Source organism: Homarus americanus, unplaced genomic scaffold, assembly GCF_018991925.1.
Source record: "Homarus americanus isolate GMGI-L3 unplaced genomic scaffold, GMGI_Hamer_2.0 scaffold11652, whole genome shotgun sequence".
NCBI lineage: Eukaryota > Metazoa > Arthropoda > Malacostraca > Decapoda > Nephropidae > Homarus > Homarus americanus.
The window spans coordinates 62,930-90,263 of record NW_024729372.1 but is presented as its reverse complement, the minus strand read 5'-3'; the positions used below and the strand labels follow the sequence as shown (position 1 = coordinate 90,263).

The 27,334-nt window shown below is 39.2% G+C and overlaps 1 protein-coding gene across 1 annotated transcript; it reads right to left on the bottom strand.

The window, feature by feature from the left end:
- On the bottom strand, window positions 1-27,334 carry LOC121866708. Its single transcript, XM_042366416.1, has 4 exons — window positions 27,312-27,334; window positions 12,825-13,017; window positions 2,323-2,491; window positions 1-197 (listed from the first exon to the last, which is right to left on the bottom strand). Exons 2-4 carry the CDS (start codon window positions 12,978-12,980, stop codon window positions 1-3), a joined length of 522 nt encoding a protein of 173 aa, XP_042222350.1. The 5' UTR covers window positions 12,981-13,017; window positions 27,312-27,334.

Genomic DNA, 27,334 nt, shown 5'->3' with positions numbered 1-27,334 from the left:
TCATAAAAAAAAAAGGTCATCCTCACGACGAACCTGAGCCAGGCCCTTCACACGACGAACCTGAGCCAGGCCCTTCACACGACTTAACCTGAGCCAGGTTCCTTCACACGCTATAGATGATAGCTGCAACTGAGGAACCTTTTTATGGAATTGATAGCAGTGACAGTGATGCTGATGATCCAGGAAAGGCTTAAAAACTGTGTAATGTACAATATATGTAAAGTGTATAATTAAGTGAAATAAAATTAATAAGTTAATAAGGTGTCCGTGAAATAAAAATGCAAGATTAAATAAGTGAAATATAAAATTTTATTTTCAAAGTGAAACATTAGAATTACAAACAAAAAATTTTTCAGAACACAGCGCTATCGCTAACGCCGGACTCGAAAATATGTAATTTGAAGAAAAAAATTTGTAAGACTGCGGTCATATGTCCGGGTGGTCGAATGTCGAGTAGATCGTAAGTCGAGGAGTGCCTGTATAGAACAGTAGCTCTGGTGACAACGGTTCGACCAACAACTTTTCATATTTAAAACCCTAGTTAATTTAGGAGCCAATTCAATTTATGTCCTTATTTCATTCAGATGATTTACGACCAAAATATAATAAAAAATATATAAATTATTTTTCATATAAATAAAACTAAATCCCAAATGTATTATAAAAAAATACTGTAAAAAGAAATAAGAAAGCCTTTACACAAAAAGGTTGCCTGGCTAACGAGTGGTAAACAACAGTCGGAGCTGGCGGCCTTTTGTTTTCACTCATCTGGAACAGGAACAGAAAACTTTCTCAGGTTTACAGCATTTTTCCATCCTTATTCAACATGAGCAAGAGAGCAAGTGATGGTAGTGTTGTTTCAAAAGCTAATAGAAGGTGTATAAGCTTAATGAGAAAACTAGATGTGTTAAAATGATATGAAAAAGGCGAGAGGTCTGTGGATATTATATGGAGCAAGCAATGAACATATTTTCTGAAGTGGATCCATTAACAGAACAAAGAATTAAAATTTAAATAAACACAATTGACCTCTACATAAAGATGTATAATGAGAAAAGAAAGCAGCTGTGCAAGGTTCTTTAGACAGATTTATTATTCAAAGGCCTAAGCCATCAACTTCAGCATCATAAGCAGCTTCAGCAAAAACTTCAGGTTCAGTAACAGCTTTATGGAAATCTACAGCTTCAGCCAGAGTTGACTTCGTCATCTGAGTAAAAACTCGCACAATATTCATCGGCTGTCCTTATGTTTTAAACTTTACTGCCATTGGTGAGAAGAATATTTGTTTTACATTCAGAATATTATTTAAGACATATATGAACAGTAAATAAGGTTTATATTCATATGTTGAGAAATGACGATATGTTTTCACATGTACTCACTTACTGTTCATACATTGGCGTTCCCAATCGCTCCTCCGCTTTACTTACCACTATTGGTTAGCTACTTAGTGTTCCATTTATTAACATTAAATAGCGCTATTTAAAACATACACAGGTATTCAATTTTTTTTATTAAGTTCACTACAGCTACAACCAGGGTCTATTTTCTTCAGTTTCTTTATACTGTACACCATCACACCACGAAACAATGCCATCTGGTCTCCTCGTAGGCTTTTAATATTCTACGTATATGAATTGCATTGTCTATTTCACATATAAAGATTAATTCAATCAAATACATATTCAGTAATAAACAATAATGAATCTTTTGTACATATTCTTAAGATAAATGACGCGGTATCCTTAAATGCGCACGTTCAGTATACAGTATGTTGGGGTTCCCAATCCTTCTCTTTTTTTTTCTTTGCCATTAATGGTTAGCTACTTCGATTGTTGAATATATTAACATTAAATAACGTTACTTAAAAACATATATATTAATTTTTTACAACCAGGGTCTTATTTTCTAATTATCTTGTGTAGAACTATCGTCCCGGACTCCCAGCTGTAAACACAAACGAAAACAATGGCGCCCCATCCCCTCTTGTGTGACCATATTATTATTCATTTATATTGTATAAGGACCATTCAGAAACATTATTTAAAGAATATAGTTTGCACTTTTCATTAATTGTATTGTTTTGGGGAAAAGAGGGTAAAACGCAAACACAAAAAGATATGAAAAGGTCACACTTGGGAACGATTCTATTATTATTAGCTTAATGGGTAATGAACACAAGATGATTCACCTCACACTGCTGGAGGACACCATGATCAGCTTTTACTGTACAGCAAGATAAACAACAGCTAATGTTTTACAATGATACAGGTACTTTGAGTGAAAGTAAAAAATTTTGTTCCTGGAACAAGTTGACCTGACCCTTTGTTCCTGGTACAAGCTTACCTGACGTGAGCTGACCTCTGTGTGGTGAGCTTACCTGGATGTTGTACTCTGATATAAAGAGCGGATCACCTTCACTTAGTATCTTGATAAATATCTTCATGGCATGTTCAAGAAAAGATGGATACTGAGGTGAGGCAACAATAGTCTGTAACAACCAGAGATACAGTGTTATATACTGAGGTGAAGCAACAATAGTGTGTAACAACCAGAGATACAGTGTTATATACTGAGGTGAGGCAACAATAGTCTGTAACAACCAGAGATACAGGTTATATACTGAGAGGCAACAATAGTCTATATAATAGAGACAAGAGTGTTATATACTGAGGAGCAACAATATGTAAAACTAGAGGTATACTCTGAGATGTATATTGATAGAAATATAGTGTACAACCAGAGATACAGTGATATACTGAGGAAGCAACAATGTCTATAAAACCAGAGATACAGTGTTATATACTGAGGTGAGGCAACAATAGTCTGTAACAACCAAGAGATACAGTGTTATATACTGAGGTGAAGCAAAAATAGTGTGTAAATAACCAGAGATACAGTGTTATATACTGAGTATAGAGGCAACAATAGTCTGTAATAACCAGAGATACAGTAGATATACTGAGGTGAGGCAACAATATGTAACAACACAGAGATACAGTGTTATATACTGAGGGATTGAGTAACAACCAGAGATACAGTGTTATATACTGAGGTGAGGCAACAATAGTCTGTAACAACCAGAGACAAGTGTTATATACTGAGGTGAGGCAACAATAGTCTGTAACAACAGAGATACAGTGTTATATACTGAGGAAGCAACAATAGTGTGTAACAACCAGAGCAGTGCAGGTTACTGAGAAGAGCAATATGTAACAACCAGAGATACAGTGTTATATACTGAGGTGAAGCAACAATAGTCTGTAACACATATATACTGAGAAGCAATAGTGTAAATAAACTAAAGATAAGTGTTATATACTGAGGCAACAATAGTTGAAACAACCAGAGATACAGTGTTATATACTGAGGAGAAACAATGTCTGTAAACCAGAGACAGTGTTATATACTGAGGTGAGGCAACAATAGTGTGTAACAACCAGATAAAAGAGATTACAATGTTATATATATACTGAGGTACAAAAGAATTATAACAAACAGAGACAGTGTTATATACTGAGGTGAGGAAATAAATAACAACCAGAGACAGTGTTATATACTGAGGTGAGAACAATAGTCTGTATAAGTGTTATATATGAGGAGAAACAGCAGATACAGTGTTATATACTGAGTGAAATAAGCTTATATGAGTATACTGAGGTGAGGCAACAATAGTAAAAAACAAAGATACAGTGTTATATACTGAGGTGAGGCAACAATAGTCTATAACAACCAGAGATATGCATGTGGGGTTGGTGTGTATATATGAGGTGAAGACAATGTTTATGTACAACAAGAATATAATAATGTATATAATGAGAGAACAATAGTCTATAAAACCAGAGACAGGGTATATGGTGGTAAATAGTTTAGAGATGGTGTTATATACTGAGGTGAAGAAAAGAACCAGAGATAGTTGGTTATATACTGAGGTGAGGCAACAATAGTCTGTAACAAATCAGAGATGTGAAGTATACTGAGGTGAGGCAACAATAGGAAAACCAGAGATACAGTATATACTGAGGTGAGGCAACAATAAAGTGTAATAAATCAGAAGTTATGAGAAAATAGTTGTACAAATCAGAGATACAGTGTTATAATATATATATAGTAACAGAGATATAGTGCATGGTAAAACATAGATAGTTATATACTGAGAAAATAATGAAGCAACAACCAGAGATACAGTGTTATATATACTGAGGTGAGGGCAAAATAATAGTGTAAAAATAAACCAGAGAGTACAGTGTTATATATTAGGTGAATAAATAAATGTAACAAACCAGAGAGACAGGATGCTGGAGTGTGAGTGGGCAAATAAATAGTCTGTACTGAGACAGGTACAATGAGGAAAATAAATTGTAACAACCAGAGATATGATAATGAGGAAAATAGTGTGTAAATAAACCAGAGATACAGTAAGTGTACTGAGAAGCAACAAGTGTGTCTATATAAGTTATACTGAGGTGAGGCAAATAAATAGTGTGTAACAAACTATACAGTGTTATATACTGAGGTGAGGCAAATAGTTGTAACAACTAGGAGATGCGTGTTATATACTGAGGAGCAACAATAGTGTAAAATAAACCAGAGATACAGTGTTACTGAGGGAGGCAACATAGTCTGTAAATACCAGAGATACAGTGTTAGGTGTATATGTATATTGAGGTGAGGCAACAATAGTGTGTAAATAAACCAGAGATACAGAAAGATATATTGAGGTGGATGCACAGTCTGCCAGAGATTAAGGGTGAAGTGGCGTGAGAACAAGGCTAGTTGTAACAACCAGATACAGTGTTATATACTGAGGTGAGGCAAAATTTGGGTTGGTGGGAACAGTGTGTAACAAAACCAGAGATACAGGTTATATACTGAGGGGTGAGGCAACAATAGTGTAAATAACCAGAGACAGTGTTATATACTGAGGTGAGGCAACAATATTGTTGTCATAAAACAACCAGAGATACAGTGTTATACTGAGGTGAGAAGCTGTAAACAACAGAGAAAGTATTGTAATGAGGTATAAATAGAGATAGTGTTATAACAAGAGAAAAAGGTAATAGGGTGAGTAGCAATGTAAATAAACCAGAGATACAGTGTTATATACTGAGGAGGCAACAATAGTCTGTAACAACCAGAGATACAGTGTTATATACTGAGGTGAAGCAACAATAGTGTTAAATAAACCAGAGATACAGTGTTATACTGAGGGGAGGAAAACAGTATAAACCAGAGAGAAAAGTGGTACTTGAAGTACAGTATACAAACCAGAGATAGTGTTATATACTGAGGTGAGAGCAATAGTCTGTAACAACCAGAGATACAGTGTTATATACTGAGGTGAGGCAACAATAGTGTGTAAATAAACAGAGATACAGTGTTATATACTGAGGTGAGGCAACAATAGTCTGTACAAACAGAGATACAGTGTTATATACTGAGGTGAGGCAACAATATTCAAACAACCAGAGATACAAGTTATATACTGAGGTGAGGCAACAATAGTGTGTAACAACCAGACAGTGTTATATACTGAGGTGAGGCAACAATAGTGTGTGAACAACCAGAGAATAGCAGTATACTGAGGTGAGGCAACAATAGTGTAACAACAGAAAGAGTATTGAGGTGAGAACAATAGTGTGTAAATAACCAGAGATACAGTGTTATATACTGAGGTGAGGTCAATAGTGTGTAAATAAACCAGAGATACAGTGTTATATACTGAGGTGAGGCAACAATAGTCTGTAAACAACCAGAGATACAGTGTTATATACTGAAGCAACAATAGTCTGTAACAACCAGAGATAAGTGTTATATACTGAGGTGAGGCAACAATAGTTGTAACAACCAGAGAGATACAGTGTTATATACGAGGTGAGGCAACAATAGTCTGTAACAACCAGAGATACAGTGTTATACTGAGGTGAGGCAACAATAGTCTGTAACAACCAGATACAGTGTAGTATTGAGAGAGGCAACAATAGTGTGTAAATAAACCAGAGCAGTGTTATATATGGGTGAGCAAAAAGTGTAACCAGAACAGGTACTGAGGTGAGGAAACAATAGTGTAAATAAACTAGAGATACAGTGTTATATACTGAGGTGAGGCAACAATAGTCTGTAAATGCAGAGACACAGTGTTATATACTGAGGTGAGGCAACAATAGTCTGTAACAACCAGAGATACAGTGTTATATACTGAGGTGAGGCAACAATAGTCTGTGTGTAAATCTAGATATATATACTGAGGAAGCAATAGTCTTAACAACAGAGATACATGTTATATACTGAGGTGGAAAATAATAGTGTAACAACCAGAGATACAGTGTTATATACTGAGGGAGAGGGCAAATAAGTCTGTACAACAATAATGATAATTGGGGGGCAACAATAATATAACCAGAGATACAGTGTTATATACTGAGTGAAGCAATAGGAAAAATTCAGAGATACAGTATACTGAGGTGAGGCAACAGTCGTAAATACAGAGACATACAGTGTTATATACTGAGGAGAAGGTTAAATGAGGCAACAACCAGAGATAGTGTTATATACTGAGGTGAGCAACAATAGTGTCCAGAGATACAGTGTTATATACTGAGGTGAGGCAACAATAGTCTGTAACAACCAGAGATACAGTGTTATATACTGAGGTGAGGCAAATGTAACAAACCAGAGATACAGTGTTATATACTGAGGTGAGGCAACAATAGTGTGCAAATTAGAGATACAGTAGTATATACTTGAGAGGCAAATAATATGAGATGAAAATACTGAGAAAATGTAACAAACTAGAGATATATATACTGGGTGAAAATAAATAGAGATACAGTGTTATATACTTGAGGAAGTAACAATTGTAACAAAACCAGAGATACAGTGTTATATACTGAGGTGAGGCAAATTAGTCTGTAAATAAATTCAGAGACAGTGATATACTAATGAGAAAAATAGTGTGTAACAACAGAGATACGTTAAGTGTTATGAGGTAAGTGAAATATCAGTAATGTTAACAATACACTGAGGTGAGGCAACAATAGTCTGTAACAACCAGAGATACAGTGTTATATACTGAGGGAAGCAACAATGTCAGACAGAAATATACACTGAGGTGAGGCACAGTTAGTCAACCAAGAGATACAGTACTGAGGTGAGGCAACAATAGTGTGTAATCAGATAAAGAGTATACTGAGGTGAGAGAAAATAATGGTGTAACAACCAGAGATACAGTGTTATATACTGAGGTGAGGCAACAATAGTCTGTAACAACCAGAGATACAGTGTTATATACTGAGAAAAATTGTAACAACAAATATTAGAGGCAACAATAGTCAACAACCAGAGATAGTGTTATATACTGAGGTGAGGCAACAATAGTGTAAATAACCAGAGATACAGTGTTATATACTGAGGTGAAGCAACAATAGTGTGTATACAGTGTGTATACTGAGGCAACAATAATAGTCTGTAACAAACTAGAGATACAGTGTTATATACTGAGGTGAGGCAACAATAGTTGTAAAACCATAAGTGTTTATACTGAGGTGAGGCAACAATAGCAACAAACAGAGATACAGTGTTATATACTGAGGAAGAGGCAACAGGAATAAGAGTGTAAAAACCAGAGATACAGTGTTATATACTGAGGTGAGGCAACAATAGTCTGTAACAACCAGAGATACAGGTTATATACTGAGGTGAGGCACAATGTAACACCAGAGATACAGTGTTATATACTGAGGTGAGGCAACAATAGTCTGTAACAACCACAGAGATACAGTGTTATATACTGAGGAGGCAAAATAAGCAATCAAAAGAGTGTTATATACTGAGAATGTAACAAATCAGAGATAAGTGTTATATACTGAGGTGAGGCAAGTAAATACGGAAATAGTCTGTAAAACAAACAGAGATACAGTGTTATATACTGAGGTGAGGCAAATAGTGTGGTCAGAATAGTATATAGAGCACAATAGTTGAAAATCCAGAATCAGTGTTATATACTGAGGTGAGGCAACAATAGTCTGTAAATAAACCAGAGACAGTGTTATATACTGAGGTGAGGAAACAATAGTCTGTAAAACCAGAGATATGTTATAATGCAATAGTACAGTGTTTATATGAAAGCAACAATAGTCTGTAACAACCAGAGATATATATATGAGAAAAAATAGTCAACAACCAGAGATACAGTGTTATATACTGAGGTGAGGCAACAATAGTGTGTAACAACCAGAGACAGTGTTATATACTGAGGGAGGCAAACAATAGTAATAAACCAGAGATACAGTGTTATATACTGAGGTGAGGCAACAATAGTCGTAACAAAACTAGAGATACAGTGTTATATACTGAGGTGAGGAACAATAGTCTGATGCTAACAGAAAGAGTATACTGAGGTGAGATGTTGTATAATGAAGTATAGTACATATAAGTATACTGAGGTGAAGCAACAAAAATGAGATATATATATACTGAGGTGAAGCAATAGTCAACAACCAGAGATACAGTGTTATATACTGAGGTGAGGCAACAATAGTCTGTAACAAACAGAGACAGTGTTATATACTGAGGTGAGGCAAAATACAACAGTGTGTAACAAAAAGAGATACAGTGTTATATACTGAGGTGGGCAACAATAGTCTGTAAAAATAGAGAACAGTGTTATATACCAGAGTGAGGTGAGACAAATAGTCTGTAACAACCAGATACAGGATGAGGAAAACATTGTAACAACCAGAGATACAGTGTTATATACTGAGGTGAGGCAAAATAGTTGTAAACACAAGCAGAGTATACAGTGTATATAGTGAGGAAATAAATGTATATATAATGAGAGCTGTAATGTTAGATATAAACTGAGGTGAGGCAACAATAGTGTGTAACAAATAGATAAGTTATATACTGAGGTGAGAACAATAGTCTGTAACAACCAGAGATACAGTAGTATATACTGAGAGAAATAAATAAATCAGAGGTAAGTTATATACTGAGGTGAGGAACAACAATATGAAAATCTCAGAGATACAGTGTTATATACTGAGGTGAGGCAACAATAGGTATGTAAAACAACAGAGATACATGTTATATACTGAAACTGAGACAAAAGGAGAGGGTAAATAAAGAATAGTTATATATATATAATATAAAACAGATATATATATGGTGAGGTGTGTGTAAAAACCAGAGATAAGGTATATACTGAGGTGAGGCAAACAAGTCTGAAAAGAGAGATACAGTGTTATATATAATGTGAGGAAACAATAGTGTGTAACAAACTAGAGATACAGTGTTATATACTGAGGTGAGGCAACAATAGTCTATAACAACCAGAGATACAGTGTTATATACTGAGGTGAGGCAACAATAGTGTGTAACAACCAGAGATACAGTGTTATATACTGAGGTGAAGCAACAATAGTCTGTAACAACCAGAGATACAGTGTTATATACTGAGGTGAGGCAACAATAGTGTGTAACAATCAGAGATACAGTGTTATATACTGAGGTGAGGCAACAATAGTGTGTAACAACCAGAGATACAGTGTTATATACTGAGGTGAGGCAACAATAGTCTGTAACAACCAGAGATACAGTGTTATATACTGAGGTGAAGCAACAATAGTCTGTAACAACCAGAGATACAGTGTTATATACTGAGGTGACGCAACAATAGTCTGTAACAACCAGAGATACAGTGTTATATACTGAGGTGAGGCAACAATAGTCTGTAACAACCAGAGATACAGTGTTATATACTGAGGTGAAGCAACAATAGTCTGTAACAACCAGAGATACAGTGTTATATACTGAGGTGTGAGGCAAATAATAATTGTAAATAACTAGAGATAATAGTGTTATATACTGAGGTGAGGCAAATAAGCCAGTTCGTAACAAATTCAGAGATACAGTGTTATATACTGGAGGTGAGGCAACACAGTTCAACAACCAGAGATACAGTGTTATATACTGAGGTGAAGCAAACAATAGTTCAGCCAAACCAGAGACAAGGTGTTATATATACTGAGGCGAGGCAAATACAGTCTAACAACCAGAGATACAGTGTTATATACTGAGGTGAAGCAACAATAGTCTGTAACAAATTCAGAGACAGTGTTATATACTGAGGTGAGGCAACAATAGTCTGTACAACCAGAGATACAGTAAGCTATATACTGAGGTGAGGCAACAATAGTCTGTAACAACCAGAGATACAGTGTTATATACTGAGGTGAGGCAACAATAGTCTATAACAACCAGAGATACAGTGTTATATACTGAGGTGAGGCAACAATAGTGTGTAACAACCAGAGATACAGTGTTATATACTGAGGTGAAGCAACAATAGTGTGTAACAACCAGAGATACAGCGTTATATGCTGAGGTGACGCAACAATAGTCTGTAACAACCAGAGATACAGTGTTATATACTGAGGTGAGGCAACAATAGTCTGTAACAACCAGAGATACAGTGTTATATACTGAGGTGAGGCAACAATAGTCTGTAACAACCAGAGATACAGTGTTATATACTGAGGTGAGGCAACAATAGTCTGTAACAACCAGAGATACAGTGTTATATACTGAGGTGAGGCAACAATAGTGTGTAACAACCAGAGATACAGTGTTATATACTGAGGTGAGGCAACAATAGTGTGTAACAACCAGAGATACAGTGTTATATACTGAGGTGAGGCAACAATAGTCTGTAACAACCAGAGATACAGTGTTATATACTGAGGTGAGGCAACAATAGTGTGTAACAACCAGAGATACAGTGTTATATACTAAGGTGAGGCAACAATAGTGTGTAACAACCAGAGATACAGTGTTATATACTGAGGTGAGGCAACAATAGTCTGTAACAACCAGATACAGTGTTATATACTGAGGTGAGGCAACAATAGTCTGTAACAACCAGATACAGTGTTATATACTGAGGTGATGCAACAATAGTGTGTAACAACCAGATACAGTGTTATATACTGAGGTGAAGCAACAATAGTCTATAACAACCAGATACAGTGTTATATACTGAGGTGAGGCAACAATAGTCTATAACAACCAGAGATACAGTGTTATATACTGAGGTGAAGCAACAATAGTCTGTAACAACCAGAGATACAGTGTTATATACTGAGGGTGAAGGCAGCAATGATTGTGTAACAGCCAGAGATACAGTGTTATATACTGAGTGAGGCAACAATAATTGTGTAACAACCCAGAGATACAGTGTTATATACTGAGGTGAGGCAACAATAGTCTATAACAACCAGAGATACAGTGTTATATACTGAGGTGAGGCAACAATAGTCTGTAACAACCAGAGATACAGTGTTATATACTGAGGTGAAGCAACAATAGTGTGTAACAACCAGAGATACAGTGTTATATACTGAGGTGAGGCAACAATAGTGTGTAACAACCAGAGATACAGTGTTATATACTGAGGTGAAGTAACAATAGTCTATAACAACCAGAGATACAGTGTTATATACTGAGGTGAAGCAACAATAGTGTGTAACAACCAAAGATACAGTGTTATATACTGAGGTGAGGCAACAATAGTCTGTAACAACCAGAGATACAGTGTTATATACTGAGGTGAAGCAACAATAGTCTGTAACAACCAGAGATACAGTGTTATATACTGAGGTGAGGCAACAATAGTCTGTAACAACCAGAGATACAGTGTTATATACTGAGGTGAGGCAACAATAGTGTGTAACAACCAGAGATACAGTGTTATATACTGAGGTGAGGCAACAATAGTCTGTAACAACCAGAGATACAGTGTTATATACTGAGGTGAAGCAACAATAGTCTGTAACAACCAGAGATACAGTGTTATATACTGAGGTGAGGCAACAATAGTGTGTAACAACCAGAGATACAGTGTTATATACTGAGGTGACGCAACAATAGTCTGTAACAACCAGAGATACAGTGTTATATACTGAGGTGAAGCAACAATAGTCTATAACAACCAGAGATACAGTGTTATATACTGAGGTGAGGCAACAATAGTCTATAACAACCAGAGATACAGTGTTATATACTGAGGTGAGGCAACAATAGTCTATAACAACCAGAGATACAGTGTTATATACTGAGGTGAGGCAACAATAGTCTGTAACAACCAGAGATACAGTGTTATATACTGAGGTGAAGCAACAATAGTGTGTAACAACCAGAGATACAGTGTTATATACTGAGGTGAGGCAACAATAGTGTGTAACAACCAGAGATACAGTGTTATATACAACTCTTGATTCACAAACCAACAACAAATCATTTGACCAGTTATCAGGGTACACCTACACTGTACTGGTTATATCACACATAATGAGTGCCTGTATCTCATAATAATTTGGCACAAATTAAATACAAAATATTATACCATCAGGTCAAGTAAGGTTAGGTTAGTTTAGATCAGTGTGTGTGTGTGTGTGTGTGTGTGTGTGTGTGTGTGTGTGTGTGTGTGTGTGTAATAATAATAATAATAAACGGTTTATTAATAGAGTTGCAGCCAGTTGCTGAAAATATACACTTATATTTGATTTAGACAGTGTGGGTGGGTGGGTGTGTGTGTGTGTGTGTTCATAAATGATTTAATCAAGAGCGAGACACAACATTCAGCAGAATGAGTCATAGATCACCCCACCATAGAACATGAGGTCAGGCGAGGTCAGGTTATTTTACAACATAAGCAAAAATAAACAACTGGAAGAACTAAACACCACATTACAACAAGGTGTAAACACACTACAAGGTGTAAACACACTACAACACACAACAAGGTGTTAACACACTACAACACACACCTCAAGGTCTTCACTCAGGGCCTGGGCAGCCTTCAGTTTGTTCTCATCCTTAGAGCCGGGGTCTGCCAGCATGGACACGTATGACCTGAATGTATTCATTTGGGCGACGGGATCCTGAGACACGTGGAGTCCTACTGAGCCTCCACCAGGACCCATGGTGTTGCTGCCTTCACAGTCTCCACTTCACCGTCATCTGCAACAAACAAATAAACAATTCCCCATAATAAAACGTAGGAGGAGGAGAAGGAGAAGGAGAAAGAGAAAGAGTAATTGTCTCAATTCAATAAATAGTTGGACTTGTTCAGGAAGTAATCACCACAGTAATAAAATTTTTAGGGCTACTTTGCTCCTTACAGGTGGCTAATACAGTGTGTTTATATACAGCCACTCCTCTACCCGGACATACGACCTAAAGCAACCATACAATTTTTTTTTCAAATTACGTATTTTCGAGTCCCGGCGTTAGTGATCGAGCTGTGTACTGACAAAATTTTTGTTTGTAATTCCCTTTAAAATGGCTTGCAAGCTTAAGTGAGAGTTCTCGTAGTGCTGAGAAGAAAAAGAGACACCCATTTTAGATTTCTAGGTATTATTTTCGCATTTTCGACTTACGACCTGGTCGTCGACCGCCATGTTCCGTCAGGCAAGACGGAACATGGCGGTCGACACGCGGTCAGTTCAAGAGTACGCACGTGAACTGTACACAGCAGTGGCACGTAAGATGGTAATTGCAGAGCCCAAACCCTTCAATGCTTCCTCTGGGTGGCTGCATAGGTTTAAGAAGAGGAACAAGATCACCAACATTAACAATGGTGGTGAAGAAGCGAGTGCTGACCATGTGGCAGCTAGAGATTTTCCTCCGTTCTTACGTGAGGTTATGGAGGAAGGACAGTACACCGATGACCAGGTGTTCAACATGGATGAATCCGGTCTGTTTGGGAAAAAGCTACCTTCCAAGACCTTCGTTGTCCAGTCTGCCAGCAAGTGTCGGGGACGGAAGTTGCAGAAGGAGCGCATCACTGTCCTGTTTACCACCAATGCCTCCGGTACCTTTAAGCTCAAGTTATCGGTGATCCACACAGCCCGCAAGCCACACACCTACAAGAACATGGACATGACCAAGCTAAATGTCCACTGGCTAACCGCACGTTAGGCGTGGATGTTCTCTGCTCTGTCCCTCTCCTGGTTTGACGACTTTCGTTCCCGACGTGAAGAAATTCTGCGAGCAACAGAATGTTCCATTCAAGATTTTGTTGCTCCTTGACAACGCACCAGGACACTCGCCCCTACTGTTGGATCGTCACCCCAACGTAAAAGTGGTCTTCCTTCCTCCCAACACTACGTCATTAATACAGCCCATGGACCAAGAATTGATCTGTAATATGAAAGCTGCATTCTCTGCAAAGAAGTTTAAGCTCCTGAACGACTATACCAACACCAAGGATGAGTTGCGTAACCTGGGTGACACCGATAGCAAGAGCGAAGAGGACGAGGAACAACAGTTGGCAGAGCAAGAAGTACTTGTGAAACACTTTTGGAAAAAATTCAACGTCAAGAAAGCTGTGGACTTCTTGGTGGAGGCATGGGATCAGCTGTCTGTAGCAACGGTTCGTCATGCATGGAGACATGTGTTGCAAGGTATTCCAGGTGGGAGGCAGAGTCAATCTGTGACTGGTGAGGTTCAGACTGTTGCAGTAGCAGTGGACCTTGCCAGAGAAGCTGCGCAGAGTGTTACAGCTGCAGGCTTCTCCGAGACCACCAATGACGACATCCTGGAGGTGATAAGGGATCCTCATGTGACTGCCGACGAGATGTTAGATGATGATGACGTCAGTGAAGAGGCAGGTGGTGCGTCATCCCAAGAAGAATGCAAGTTATCGCATAGTAATGTAAGGGGTGCCATCGAGTGTAGAGAAACTCAAGCTCCTCCTTTCCAACGACCCTGACGATAACCAGTATGAAGTCTTCACTACCCAACTGTTGCAGACTATGGAGCCATACATCAAGGTGTATCACGACAACATCAACACTAGCCGTCAACAAAGCATTACCGAGTTCTTCGCCCACAACCCACCACAGCCAGCCCAAGCCAGTGATAGTGACAGAGACAGTGATGGTGACTATGAGGGATTTGTCAGGGAGGCCCTGATAAGTGTGGATGACAGTGATGGTGACTCACCTGAGGGCCAGTAGCCTGCCCTCTGCCTCGGAGCCAGCCTCCATTCCCGTATGCCGACCCATCTCTTCTACTAACGTAAGTGTTAAACCTAACCTTGTTTTTTTTTAACCTAACCTACAGTATATTATTCTCTTATTGATTGTTCTCTTCTATATTATGTGTGTGTGCATACCATCATTAAGTTAAGAAGTTATTTTTACTAAAATGTACGTATTGTGTGGGGAAAAAGTGGATGAACAGATGAACTGTTCTCAAATACTGATATAATTGATGAATTCAATGGACCACAATTTAAAGAATTTTTAAAACTGGCTGTAAATGATTGTTTGTTTTTATTTAATAACAAAGCTTATAAACAATGTGATGGTGTTGCTATGGTTTCACCTTTAGGTCCCACGTTGGCCAACGCTTTCCTCTGTCACCACGAGAAGTTTTGGCTTACCGAATGTCCCCCCCAATTTAAGCCTTTGTTCTATCGTCGGTATGTTGATGACACTTTTTTAATTTTCAGATCACTTGATCACGTCCCTATGTTCCTAAATTATTTAAGTTAGAACCATGGCAACATCAAATTTATTTGTGAATTGGAAAAGGAAAATATTCTTCCATTCCTTGATGTTAATATCCACCGTCTTCATAAGAGTTTCGAGACAGCCTTATACAGAAAACCAACTTTCACTGGTTTGAGTTCAAAATTTTCATCTTTTATTCCTCTTAATTACAAACGTAATCTAGTACGTACTCTTACCAACAGAGCCTTTAATATATGTTCAAGCTATTTCCACTTGGATATTGAACTAAAATACATAAATGAACTACTCTTTAACAATGGTTTCCCTAAGAGATTTACAGACACTTATTTTGGCAAAACGCTTAATAGGTTTTTTAGTCCCACACAGCCTCAAATCCACAGTCCTGGCCTTCATCTCCCTCTCAAAAAGTAGCTTTAAACAAGTAAGATTCTATCCACAAATTTCTCTTAGACTAATCTTTAAAACCCAGAGTTCAATTAAGAAATTCTTTAAAATTAAAGACACCATACACACACACCTGCAATCCTCAGTTGTTTATCAATTTACGTGTGCTAGCTGTAGGGCAGCATATATAGGTAAAACTAAAAGACATTTGACAACTCGCACCCTTGAACACTTGGGCCGTTCCGTTCCAACAGGCCATTTAATAACACAACCACCACATTCAGCTATTCGTAACCACGCCCACCAACATGACCACCCGTTTTCGCCGTCTGATTTCTCAGTTCTTGGCAAGAGCGACTGTGAGACGGACCTCCTCATTATGGAGGCATTACACCGGTATAAAGAAAAGCCATCGCTTTGTGATATGGCCTCTAGTGAATTGTTATGTATTTCTCACTAAGGCTGAATTAAGGTAATACCCCCCCACCCTGTATATCTTATTTCATACTTTTTATTCCTGACTTTAGCTTTGTATGTAGATCTCTCGTCATTTTTGTCGGGTTTGAAGTGGATTGCTCTTTTTTTTATTTTTTAAACTTTATCGAAGGTAAATTTTTGTATAATATTATGTTTTTATTGTATATCACCTGCATTTTTTTAAACTTTTTCAAAACTTTAGTGTTTTTAGGCTCTGATGATGGAAAACGATTATTTCCTTAACGTTAGCGATTAAAAGAAGCCCACATGGTCAAGATGTTTGTGTTTACCCTGGTTCTCCTCTTCGTTACAAAACTACGCTTTCCACGTAACAGTGGTCCCTTGGTTAACGAGCACAATCCGTTCCAGCAGATAGCTCGTTAACCGAAAAACTCGTTAACCGAAACCATTGTTTCAATGGGTTTTTGGGTAATTGGTTCCAGCTCACCAAAAATTGCCGAAATTCAACAAAAAAGGTGGAAATGTACACTTACTTTGAGGTGTTTATGTAGAAGGCTCCTGGATGATGATGGGAATTAGAATGGGGGCGGAGGAGAAGGCATTGGGGTGGAAGAGAAGTCACCCCATGGCACCATTTCACCCATAAAATTTTAGTTCACTTGGTGCAATTCAACATTATTTTCTTTAAATCAACACTGCACTGCATTATATATTGTCAATATGTAAAATAAATTTCAAAATGACCAATAATTTGCTTGCAAACATAGAAAAAAAGCATTTAGCTGAAGAGTCTCAAGCAAGATGTTACCTCCACTGAAAAGACAGAGACTGGCGCCTGTTTGGTGTGTTGACAGGCTGGATGGCACGCATAAAACTAGTTTCCTTACCTTCAATTATGTTCAATAATTGTTAAAATGACTAAAAAATTTAATATTAAACTTTTAAAATTATTGAATAGTATAAACTTCTTGATATTTACTAAATTGGTAAGGAATATAAGCCCTAGAACTGATTACTGTATTGGCGGACTAATACTACAGCTGGTGGACCACCAAATGCAAGTGAAAACATGTTGAGGTCGGCTCGTAAGAAACTCGTTAATCGAGGGATTGCTCGTTAACCGAAGTTAAGAATCTTTTGGAAGGTAACTCGTTAACCGAAATCTTGTTAACCGAGGGATCACTGTGTGTTTTCTTCTTTCCTTGTGGTTATCAGCATATACCTAGATCACGTGCACCTACAGTGATTTACTTGCATATATATGCATATATATATATATATATATATATATATATATATATATATATATATATATATATATATATATATATATATATACAAGTAAATCACTATATGGTGATCCAGTGAAAGGCAGTCATGACATCTGACCCTGACACAACTGTTATGTGCTATTTAAAAGATTAATGAGATCATTACCTAATACCTGACCATTGTGGACCTGGTCTCACCCTCCTCTGTATACACCTTGATTTGTATCTCTCTCTAGTCTCACCCTGAAGATGTGAATTACAGCGCTTAGGAACCGTGTTTTCTTCTTTCCTTGTGGTTATCAGCATATATATATATATATATATATATATATATATATATATATATATATATGCAGTGGGTTATGCCATAACGAACGAAACTCCTACAACGAACATTATTTTAAAAAAAAAAAATCTTTTTTTTTACTAATTTATTGTTTTTTATTACAAGCATTAATGATATTCTTTATTTCAGGGGTTTAGATGCATATTTATGCGCTTTTTTACAATTTTATATTATATTTTTCAGTGTTAAGTGGTTGTATTTGGGGTCCTGGAACGGATTAATCCTATAACAAACGAATGCTATAACGAACAAGGTTCTAGAACCAATTAGATTCGTTATAGCATACCCCACTGTATGTATGTATATATATATATATATATATATATATATATATATATATATATATATATATATATATATATATATATATATATATATATATATATATATATATATATATATATATATATATATATATATATATATATATATATATATATATATATATACAGTTGGTCCTCATATTGTGTTAATGTAACCCGGAGGGTACATGAGGAAGGCAGCGTAAAATGAATAACATAACATATGGGATTAATTGAAATGGAGTCGGGCCGATCCCCAAACTCCACTTGGCGACACACAACTATGTTGTAGTAAAAAATATTATCTTAACTTTATGATGGCATGCACACACAATTAATAATTAAGAGAAATGTCAATAATATTAGGTTTTTAACACTTACATTAGTAGAAAAGATGGCTGGGCACAGGGATGGGCGGTTGGTTCGAGGCGGGGCAGATTATTGGCCCTCACCTGTATCACTTATCAATTGTCACTATCACCACAGAGGCTTGCAGGGCCTCTTTTTAAACCCTCAAAGTCCATATAAGTCCATATCCTCACTATAATTATCACTATCACTGACTTGGGCGGCTGTGGTGGGTGGCGGGTGAAGAACTTCGGTAATTTTGATGACTAGGCGACCTTGTCTGCATCATTTTGCGCCTCTTACACAACATGGCGGATGGCGGGAGGTTTGGATCCAAAAATGGCGCCTTCCTCTCCGGCGTAATGGGATTCACGACATGGAATGTGAGAATGTTAGGTTCTGGCAAGGCACCGCAGTGAAAGCAGAATGCGGACGCGTAATATGAGGACCAACTGTATGTATGTGTATATATATATATATATATATATATATATATATATATATATATATATATATATATATATATATATATATATATATATAGTCCAGCGGTTAGCGTTCCCAGTCTGATCTCTGCAAACGTGGGCCGTGGGTTAGAATCCTGGCGGGTTGAGGTGTTGATTGTATATATATATATATATATATATATATATATATATATATATATATATATATATATATATATATATATATATATATATATACACACACAGTGGTCAATCGGTTTACGAAATTTGGGTTATTTGGGTTAACGAATTACCTCCCATAAGGATCTTCAATTCGGTTAACGAAAGAAAATTAGATTAACAGAATCCTTACGACAACATGTTTCGGCCTGCTCATCAGCTGATAGGCTAGTCTGCCAATACAGTAATCGGTTTTAGGCTTACTGTACATTCGTTTCTATTGGAGTAAATATCAAGAAGGTTGTGCTCTTAAATATTTTTGCAAGTTATATATTAAAATTATTAGTCATTTTAACACTTATTTAACATATTGATAATATATGCAGTACAATGAACTAGTTTTTGGTGCGCCCATCAGCCACTTCACTCACCCACCAAAGCTTCTGTTTCACTTCGTTTACAGTGGAGGAAACATATTGTTTGTCGCTCTCTTGAACACCGAGTATTTTTACGTTTTTACATTACAATTATTGGTCATTCTGAAATTTATTTAACATATTGATAATATATAGTGCAATGCAGTGTTGATTTAAATAAAATAATCTTTAATTACAGTTAGTGAACTTACAATTTTACTGGTGAAATTACTGTATTGCATCCAGCATGGATCCAAAGAAATCTAGAAAGGCGATTTCAATTCAAGTGAAACAGGAAATTACAGTATTAAGAAACATGAAGAAGGCATTAGAACCAATGTGCTAAGTACAGAATATGGCATGTCGGCATCAACTGTGTCGACAATTATTGTGCAGAAAGACAAGTCCAAGGAAGTGAAAGTGAGAGATAAATCTACCAGAGTGTTTAAAGGTAGGTCATTAACTGCAGAAACAGAGAGGTTACTTCTTATTTGGATTAAGGAAAAACAAATGAAAGGAGACTCTATTTCTACTGAATTCATTTGTGAAAGAGCCAGGGAAATATACAAACATTTGAAGGAAGATCAACCTAGTTCTCCTGAAACTGAGTTTGAAGAGTTTAGGGCCAGCAAGGACTGGTTCGATAAGTTTAAGAAAAGAAGTGATATTTTTAGTGTTGTTAGGCATGGTGAGGCTGCCAGTGCTGATAAAGAAGGAGCTGTAAAATTTGTAGTAGAGTTTAAGGAACTGGTGGATGAAGAGAATTATCTTCCACAGCAAGTGTTCAATGTGGACGAAACTGGGCTGTTCTGGAAAAAGATGCCCAAAAGGACATTCATCACCAGAGATGAAGCCTCTTTACCTGGTCATAAACCCATGAAAGACCATCTCACTCTATTGCTTGGTGCCAATGCTTCAGGGGATTTCCGACTGAAGCCTATGCCTACCACTCTGAGAACCCCAGGGTGTTCAAGCAACAAAAGTTGATAAGAGGACAACTTGGAGTTTATTGGAAGTACAACCGTAAGGCATGGGTGACAAGACAGCTCTTTAATGAATGGGCTGTTGAGGTGTTTTGCCCTTCTGTGAAGAGCTATCTAACCACCAATAAACTCCCTTTAAAGGCTCTTCTCCTCATGGATAATGCCCCTGGTCATGACCCTGAACTTGCCAGCACTTTGGAGGCTCGATTTGACTTTGTCAAAGTGTTGTTTTTGCCTCCCAACACTACATCAATCATACAGCCAATGGACCAGAATGTGATCAGCAACTTCAAGAAGTTGTACATGAAGAAAATGTTCAGGTGTCATCAGCCACTGATCCTGAACTAATACTGGCACAGTTCTGGAAGACACAATACAACATCCTGGAGGCTGTAAAATTGATTGTGTCATCATGGCAAGAAGTCTCCACTAGAACCCTCAATTCTTCATGGAAAGCACTGTGGCCATCAGTAGTCCATGATTTTGAGGGATTTCAGGATGAAACAGAGTTGGACCAGGAGATTGTGTCCATTGGTCAGTCATTGGGCCTTGAAGTGGAGGAGGATGATGTAGAAGAGCTTGTGATGTCTCCTGAGGAGGAACTTACTCCAGATGACTTGAAGCAACTGCATGAGATGTTAGAGGCTGACAGTGGTGAGGAGGAAACGGAAAGTGATGACCATATGTCTACTTCACATTTGAAAGATGTTGTTCACTACTGGGAGAAGTTCAGGAAACTGGCTTCAAGGCACCCAGATGTGGAAAAAGCAGAACTTGGTTTGTGTAATGTTGAGGACACAGTGGTCTCCTTCTTCAAACATCAGTTAATGATGAGGAGGAGAGATGCCACACAGACCAAAATTGACACTTTCTTCAGTTAAAGGCAGAGGGAACAAGATGCTAGCCCTCAGCCTTCCACTTCAAGAAGGAGAGAGGATGTTCCTGCTGGAGAATCTGTCAGTCCAGAGGTTCCTGACATTTTCATGGAAGGTGACTCACCTTCCAAGAAGCGGTAAAATGCTTCTCCTCCACCCCCACTTCCTTCTCTTCTCCCTTCTCCTTCTCCACCTCCCACTTCAAATTCACATCAGCATCATCATCCAGGAGCCTTTTATATACACACCTCAAAGTAAGTGTACTTTTCTACCTTTTTTGTTGACTTTAGGCAATTTTCGGTGAGCTGGAACCAATTACCCAAAAACCCATTGAAACAATGGTTTCTGTTAACGAGTTTTTCGGTTAACAAGCAACCTTCTAGAAAGAATTGTGCTCGTTAACCGAGGGACCACTGTATATATACAGTATAGTCTCGATTTATGCGGATTTTGTTTACGAGTTTGGTCATTTACGCGGTGCCTTGCCAGAATGAAATGTTTTAATTACGCGGTAAATTTCATCATTTACGCGGCGAGTGGCTGGAGAGGTCGAGACGCGACGCGCCATTTTTTACTCACGCGGTTCATTCTTGACCATAAGAGGGAAGCGGCTCGGTGAGGGGTGCGCATTAGGTCGCTCTTACGCTATCACTGATGTCGTATGACGTATCGGACTGTGATTGGGTCACGCATCCTTACCTCCCTCCACCGCTAGCTGTGATTCGTTTAATGCAACATGACGTGCCCTGCCACCAGAGGGAAGGAGTCGCTGACCTAGCTGGGCCACTCTCATTGTTCTCAGTTCTCCGCGTATACAGTTCTCTCTTGTGCCCACTATTCCCCTCACAATGGCTTCCGCTGGAACCCCACCACCCCAAAAAAACCTTGAACCTGGACCAAGCCATGGTTATGTGAAGGAAGTCATCGAGTTGGGGGAGAAAATCAATCTCATCCTTGACAAAGACACAGTCAAGCATCGGCATGAAGTGTCTAATAACCTTCTGTTGAACATTATGGAGCCGTATGTCCAGCTGTATCACAACAACATCAATGCTAGTCTCGCCCGCAACCAACCACAGCCAGCCCAAGTCAGTGACAGTGACGATATGGACTTTGAGAGGTTTGTCAGGGAAGCCCTGCAAACCTTTGTGAATAGTGATAGTGATTCACCGGAGGGCCACTAATCTGCCCTCTGCCTCGGAACCAGCCGCCATTCGCGTATGCCGACCCATCTCTTCCACTAAGGTAAGTGTTGAACCTTGATTTTTCTTTTACCTGGTACAGTATATTATTCTTTTATTGATATTTCTCTTCTATATTATGTGTGTGTGCATACCATCATAAAATTAAGAAACTATTTTTACTACAACGTACGTATTGTGTCGGAAAAAGTGGAGTTTGGGGGTCGGCCCAGTCTCTATTTCAATTAATCCCATATGTTCTGTTATTTCGTTTACACGTTTCTCGTTTTACGCGGACCTGGATACTGTAAACAGCAACATCCAAGAAGTAGATACAGTCCTATGGCAACAACCTGTAAGGACATAACATATTCAACAACAGGACTTGAGGTAAATGTGGATAAGACCAAAACAATGATCATGGAGAGAAACCAAAGGCAAAACCCACGTGTTCGTGTCAGTGGAATGAATGTTGATAAAATTTAGTCCTTTAAATACCTTGGATCACTTATGACATAAGAATACAAGACTGAAGAAGATATTATGTAAAACCAATGTAAATTATAGCCAGGGTTGGAGCAGGTAACAGATGCTACTACAGTCTTCTGGGCAGACTAAACAAAGATCAGTATCAAGAACAAAAAAAGCAGACAATTTACAACACAATAATACGTCCAGTTCTTAGTTACGGTTGTTAATCGGGGATACATATGTGAGCCTCATTTCTGGTGTCATCATTATCCATTTGGCAGCAATCTATCACTACTCTCAACTTATTGTGCCTATTTGTATATACAACCATTCTAGCCTGCAGCCCTCAACACATAAGACTGTGGAGAAGTGTTGTCACCAACCATTCTAGCCTGCAGCCCTCAACACATAAGACTGTGGAGAAGTGTTGTCACCAACCATTCTAGCCTGCAGCCCTCAACACATAAGACTGTGGAGAAGTGTTGTCACCAACCATTCTAGCCTGCAGCCCTCAACACATAAGACTGTGGAGAAGTGTTGTCACCAACCATTCTAGCCTGCAGCCCTCAACACATAAGACTGTGGAGAAGTGTTGTCACCAACCATTCTAGCCTGCAGCCCTCAACACATAAGACTCTGCAGAAGTGTTGTCACCAACCATTCTAGCCTGCAGCCCTCAACAACAACACATAAGATCAGGAGAAGTGTTGTCACCAAATCATTCTAGCCTGCAGCCCCCTCAACACATAAGATCAGGAGTGGCGTTGTCACTCACAAACCATTCTAGCCTGCAGCCTCAACACATATGACTGTGGAGAAGTGTTGTCACCAACCATTCTAGCCTTGCAGCCCTCAACACATAAGACTGTGTGGGAGGCGTTGTCACCAACCATTCTAGCCTGCAGCCTCAACACATAAGACTGTGGAGAAGTGTTGTCACCAACCATTCTAGCCCAGTCTCAACAACACATAAGACTGTGGAGAAGTGTTGTCACCAACCATTCTAGCCTGCAGCCCTCAACACATAAGACTCTGCAGAAGTGTTGTCACCAACCATTCTAGCCTGCAGCCCTCAACACATAAGACTGTGGAGAAGTGTTGTCACCAACCATTCTAGCCTGCAGCCCTCAACACATAAGACTGTGGAGAAGTGTTGTCACCAACCATTCTAGCCTGCAGCCCTCAACACATAAGACTCTGCAGAAGTGCTTCCATCTCAAAAAATCAAAGTGTGACTTGGGTACAAGTTATCCCCTGAGCTGGGTGCAAGTTATCCCCTGAGCTGGGTGCAAGTTATCTTTGGTATGAGTTGTCTTGGATGATACACGATGACCCTAACCCGCCCTGTTCTCACACATTAGCTACCGCAAACAGACATGGCAGTGGATATTTTGCCGGGACCGGCTAAGTTCCTAGTAAAGCCATTTTACTGTTGCTGAGCGTTGATTGGCTAATTGTCCATTACCGGCGAACAACGCGAGAACTGTGTTTGACCGCGACTCTGACGGCTTTTGGTATATATTTTGCCGTGAGTCGATCGTTGTGTACCTAACCATATTTCTGTTATGCATGGAAACTTATCATTATAAAAGAGGCGACATTTACTAGAACTTAACCTAACCAACCAAAGAAACCTACCTAACCTAACCAACAAAAGAATCCTACCTAACCAACCAAAGAAACCTACCTAACCTAACCAACCAAAAAACCTAACCTAACCAACCAAAGAAAGAAACCTAACCTAACCAACCAAAGAAACCTACCTAACCTAACCTAACCAACCAAAGAAACCTACATAACCTAACCAACCAAAGAAACCTACCTAACCTAACCAACCAAAGAAACCTACCTAACCAACCAAAGAAAGAAACCTAACCTAACCAACCAAAGAAACCTACCATAACCTAACCAACCAAAGAACCTACCTAACCTAACCAACCAAAGAAACCTACCATAACCTAACCAACCAAAGAAACCTACCATAACCTAACCAACCAAAGAAATCTACATAACCCAACCAACCAAAGAAACCTACATAACCTAACAACCAACCAAAGAAACCCATATAACCTAACCAACCAAAGAAACCTACAACCTAACCAACCAAAGAAACCTACCATAACCTAACCAACCAAAGAAACCTACCAACCTAACCAACCAAAGAAACTCACATAACCTAACCAACCAAAGAAACCTACCATAACCCAACCAACCAAAGAAACCTACATAACCTAACCAACCAAAGAAACCTACCATAACCTAACCAACCAAAGAAACCTACATAACTCAACCAACCAAAGAAACCTACCATAACCTAACCAACCAAAGAAACCCACCATAACCTAACTCAACCAAAGAAACCTTCATAACTCAACCAACCAAAGAAACCTACCATAACCCAACCAACCAGAAACCTACCATAACCTAACCAACCAAAGAAACCTACAACTCAACCAACCAAAGAAACCTAATAACCTAACCAACCAAAGAAACCTACCATAACCTAACCAACCAAAGAAACCTACCATAACCTAACCAACCAAAGAAAACCCCACATAACCTAACCAACCAAAGAAACCTACCATAACCTAACCAACCAAAGAAACCTACATAACCTAACCAACCAAAAGAAACCTACCATAACCTAACCAACCAAAGAAACCTACCATAACCTAACCTAACCAACCAAAGAAACCTACCATAACCTAACCAACCAAAGAAAGCTACCTAACCTAACCAACCAAAAACCTACCCAACCAACCAAAGAAACCTCACCAACCAACAAAGAAACCTACCTAACCTAACCAACCAAAAAACTCACCATCCCAACCTCCTAGGCACGGGGGAGTGACACCAGGCACCGTAAAATAACGTCAGTAGGAACTTTTCCGGTCACGCAAATATCCAGTATGAGTTAGGTCATCCAAACAAAGGTTCGGTTTATATGTTTTTCTGGTGTTTTTTAGTGTATTGTGTATTTATTTGGCTATGATTTTTGTCGAAAAACGCCCCACTCAAAACACACGATAACTAAAAAAACCAGCCAATTTCCGACGTAAATCAAGGTCAGAACCAATCAAAACACACAACTACACTAGAACAACATAGTTTTGACTTTCTAACAGAGTTGTGTGAACCACTGCAAATTTACCGAAGAACGTGCCCCCGGCAGGTTGAGATATAGTTAGTTCCTGGGTTAGGTTAGGTACCAGAATGACCCAAACTAAAATTTTACCTTTTATATTACTTTGACCCTTTGACCAAACGTGGGGGCCGGCCCAAACGGGGTCGGCCCAAACGTGTGGGGGGCCGGTCCAAACGTGGGGGTCGTGCCCAAACGTAGGGGGTCAGGCCCAAACGTGGGGGTCAAGAAGAGTGGTCGGCCCAAACGTGGTGGGGTCGCCAAACGTGGGGAGTCGGGTGGCCCAAACGTGGGGGTCGTGGCCCAAACGTGTGGTCGTGGCCCAAACGTGTGGGGGTCGGTGGCCCAAACGTGGAAGGGCCCAAACGTGGTGTAGTCAAACGTGTGGGGGTCGCCAAACGTGGTCGGCCCAAACGTTTGGGGGTCGTGGCCCAAAAGTGGGGTCGTGGCCCAAACGTGGGGTCGGCCCAAACGTGTGAAGGGCCCAAACGTGTGGGGGGTCGTCAAACGTTTGGGGGTCGCCCAAACGTGGGGGTCGTGGCCCAAACGTGTGGGTCGTGGCCAAACGTGTGGGGTCGGCCCAAACGTTTGGGGGTCAGGGCCCAAAAGTGGGGGTCGTGGCAAACGTGTGGGGGTCGTGGCCCAAACGTGGGGTGTGGCCCAAACGTGTGGGGGTCGTGGCCCAAACGTTTGGGGGTCGTGGCCCAAACGTGGGGATCGTGGCCCAAACGTGTGGGGGTCGTGGCCCAAACGTGTGGGGGGTCGTGGCCCAAACGTTTGGGGGGTCGTGGCCCAAACGTGTGGGGGTCGTGGCCCAAACGTGTGGGGGTCGTGGCCCAAACGTGTGGGGGTCGTGGCCCATTGATAAATGATCTATGATGGTTAAGAGAAGACACTGAGAGTTACCAGTTGTGAGGCAGCCAACACCGTGAAGGAGCCGTGACCACACCAGCATCAGTAACACGACCTGTTTGAACCACTTGTTTACTTACATCAGCCTCAGCGCCATCTACCT

Bases quoted from the DNA above. Each gene is read 5' to 3' on its own strand.
- LOC121866708 (XM_042366416.1), bottom strand. From the start codon at position 12,980: ATGGGTCCTGGTGGAGGCTCAGTAGGACTCCACGTGTCTCAGGATCCC. The intron at 2,492-12,824 runs GTGTGTGTTGTA...TGGTTGTTACAG, and splicing joins CCCTGAGTGAAGACCTTGAG to ACTATTGTTGCCTCACCTCA. The intron at 198-2,322 runs GTCAGGTCAACT...TACATTACACAG, and splicing joins GCTTGTACCAGGAACAAAGG to TTTTTAAGCCTTTCCTGGAT.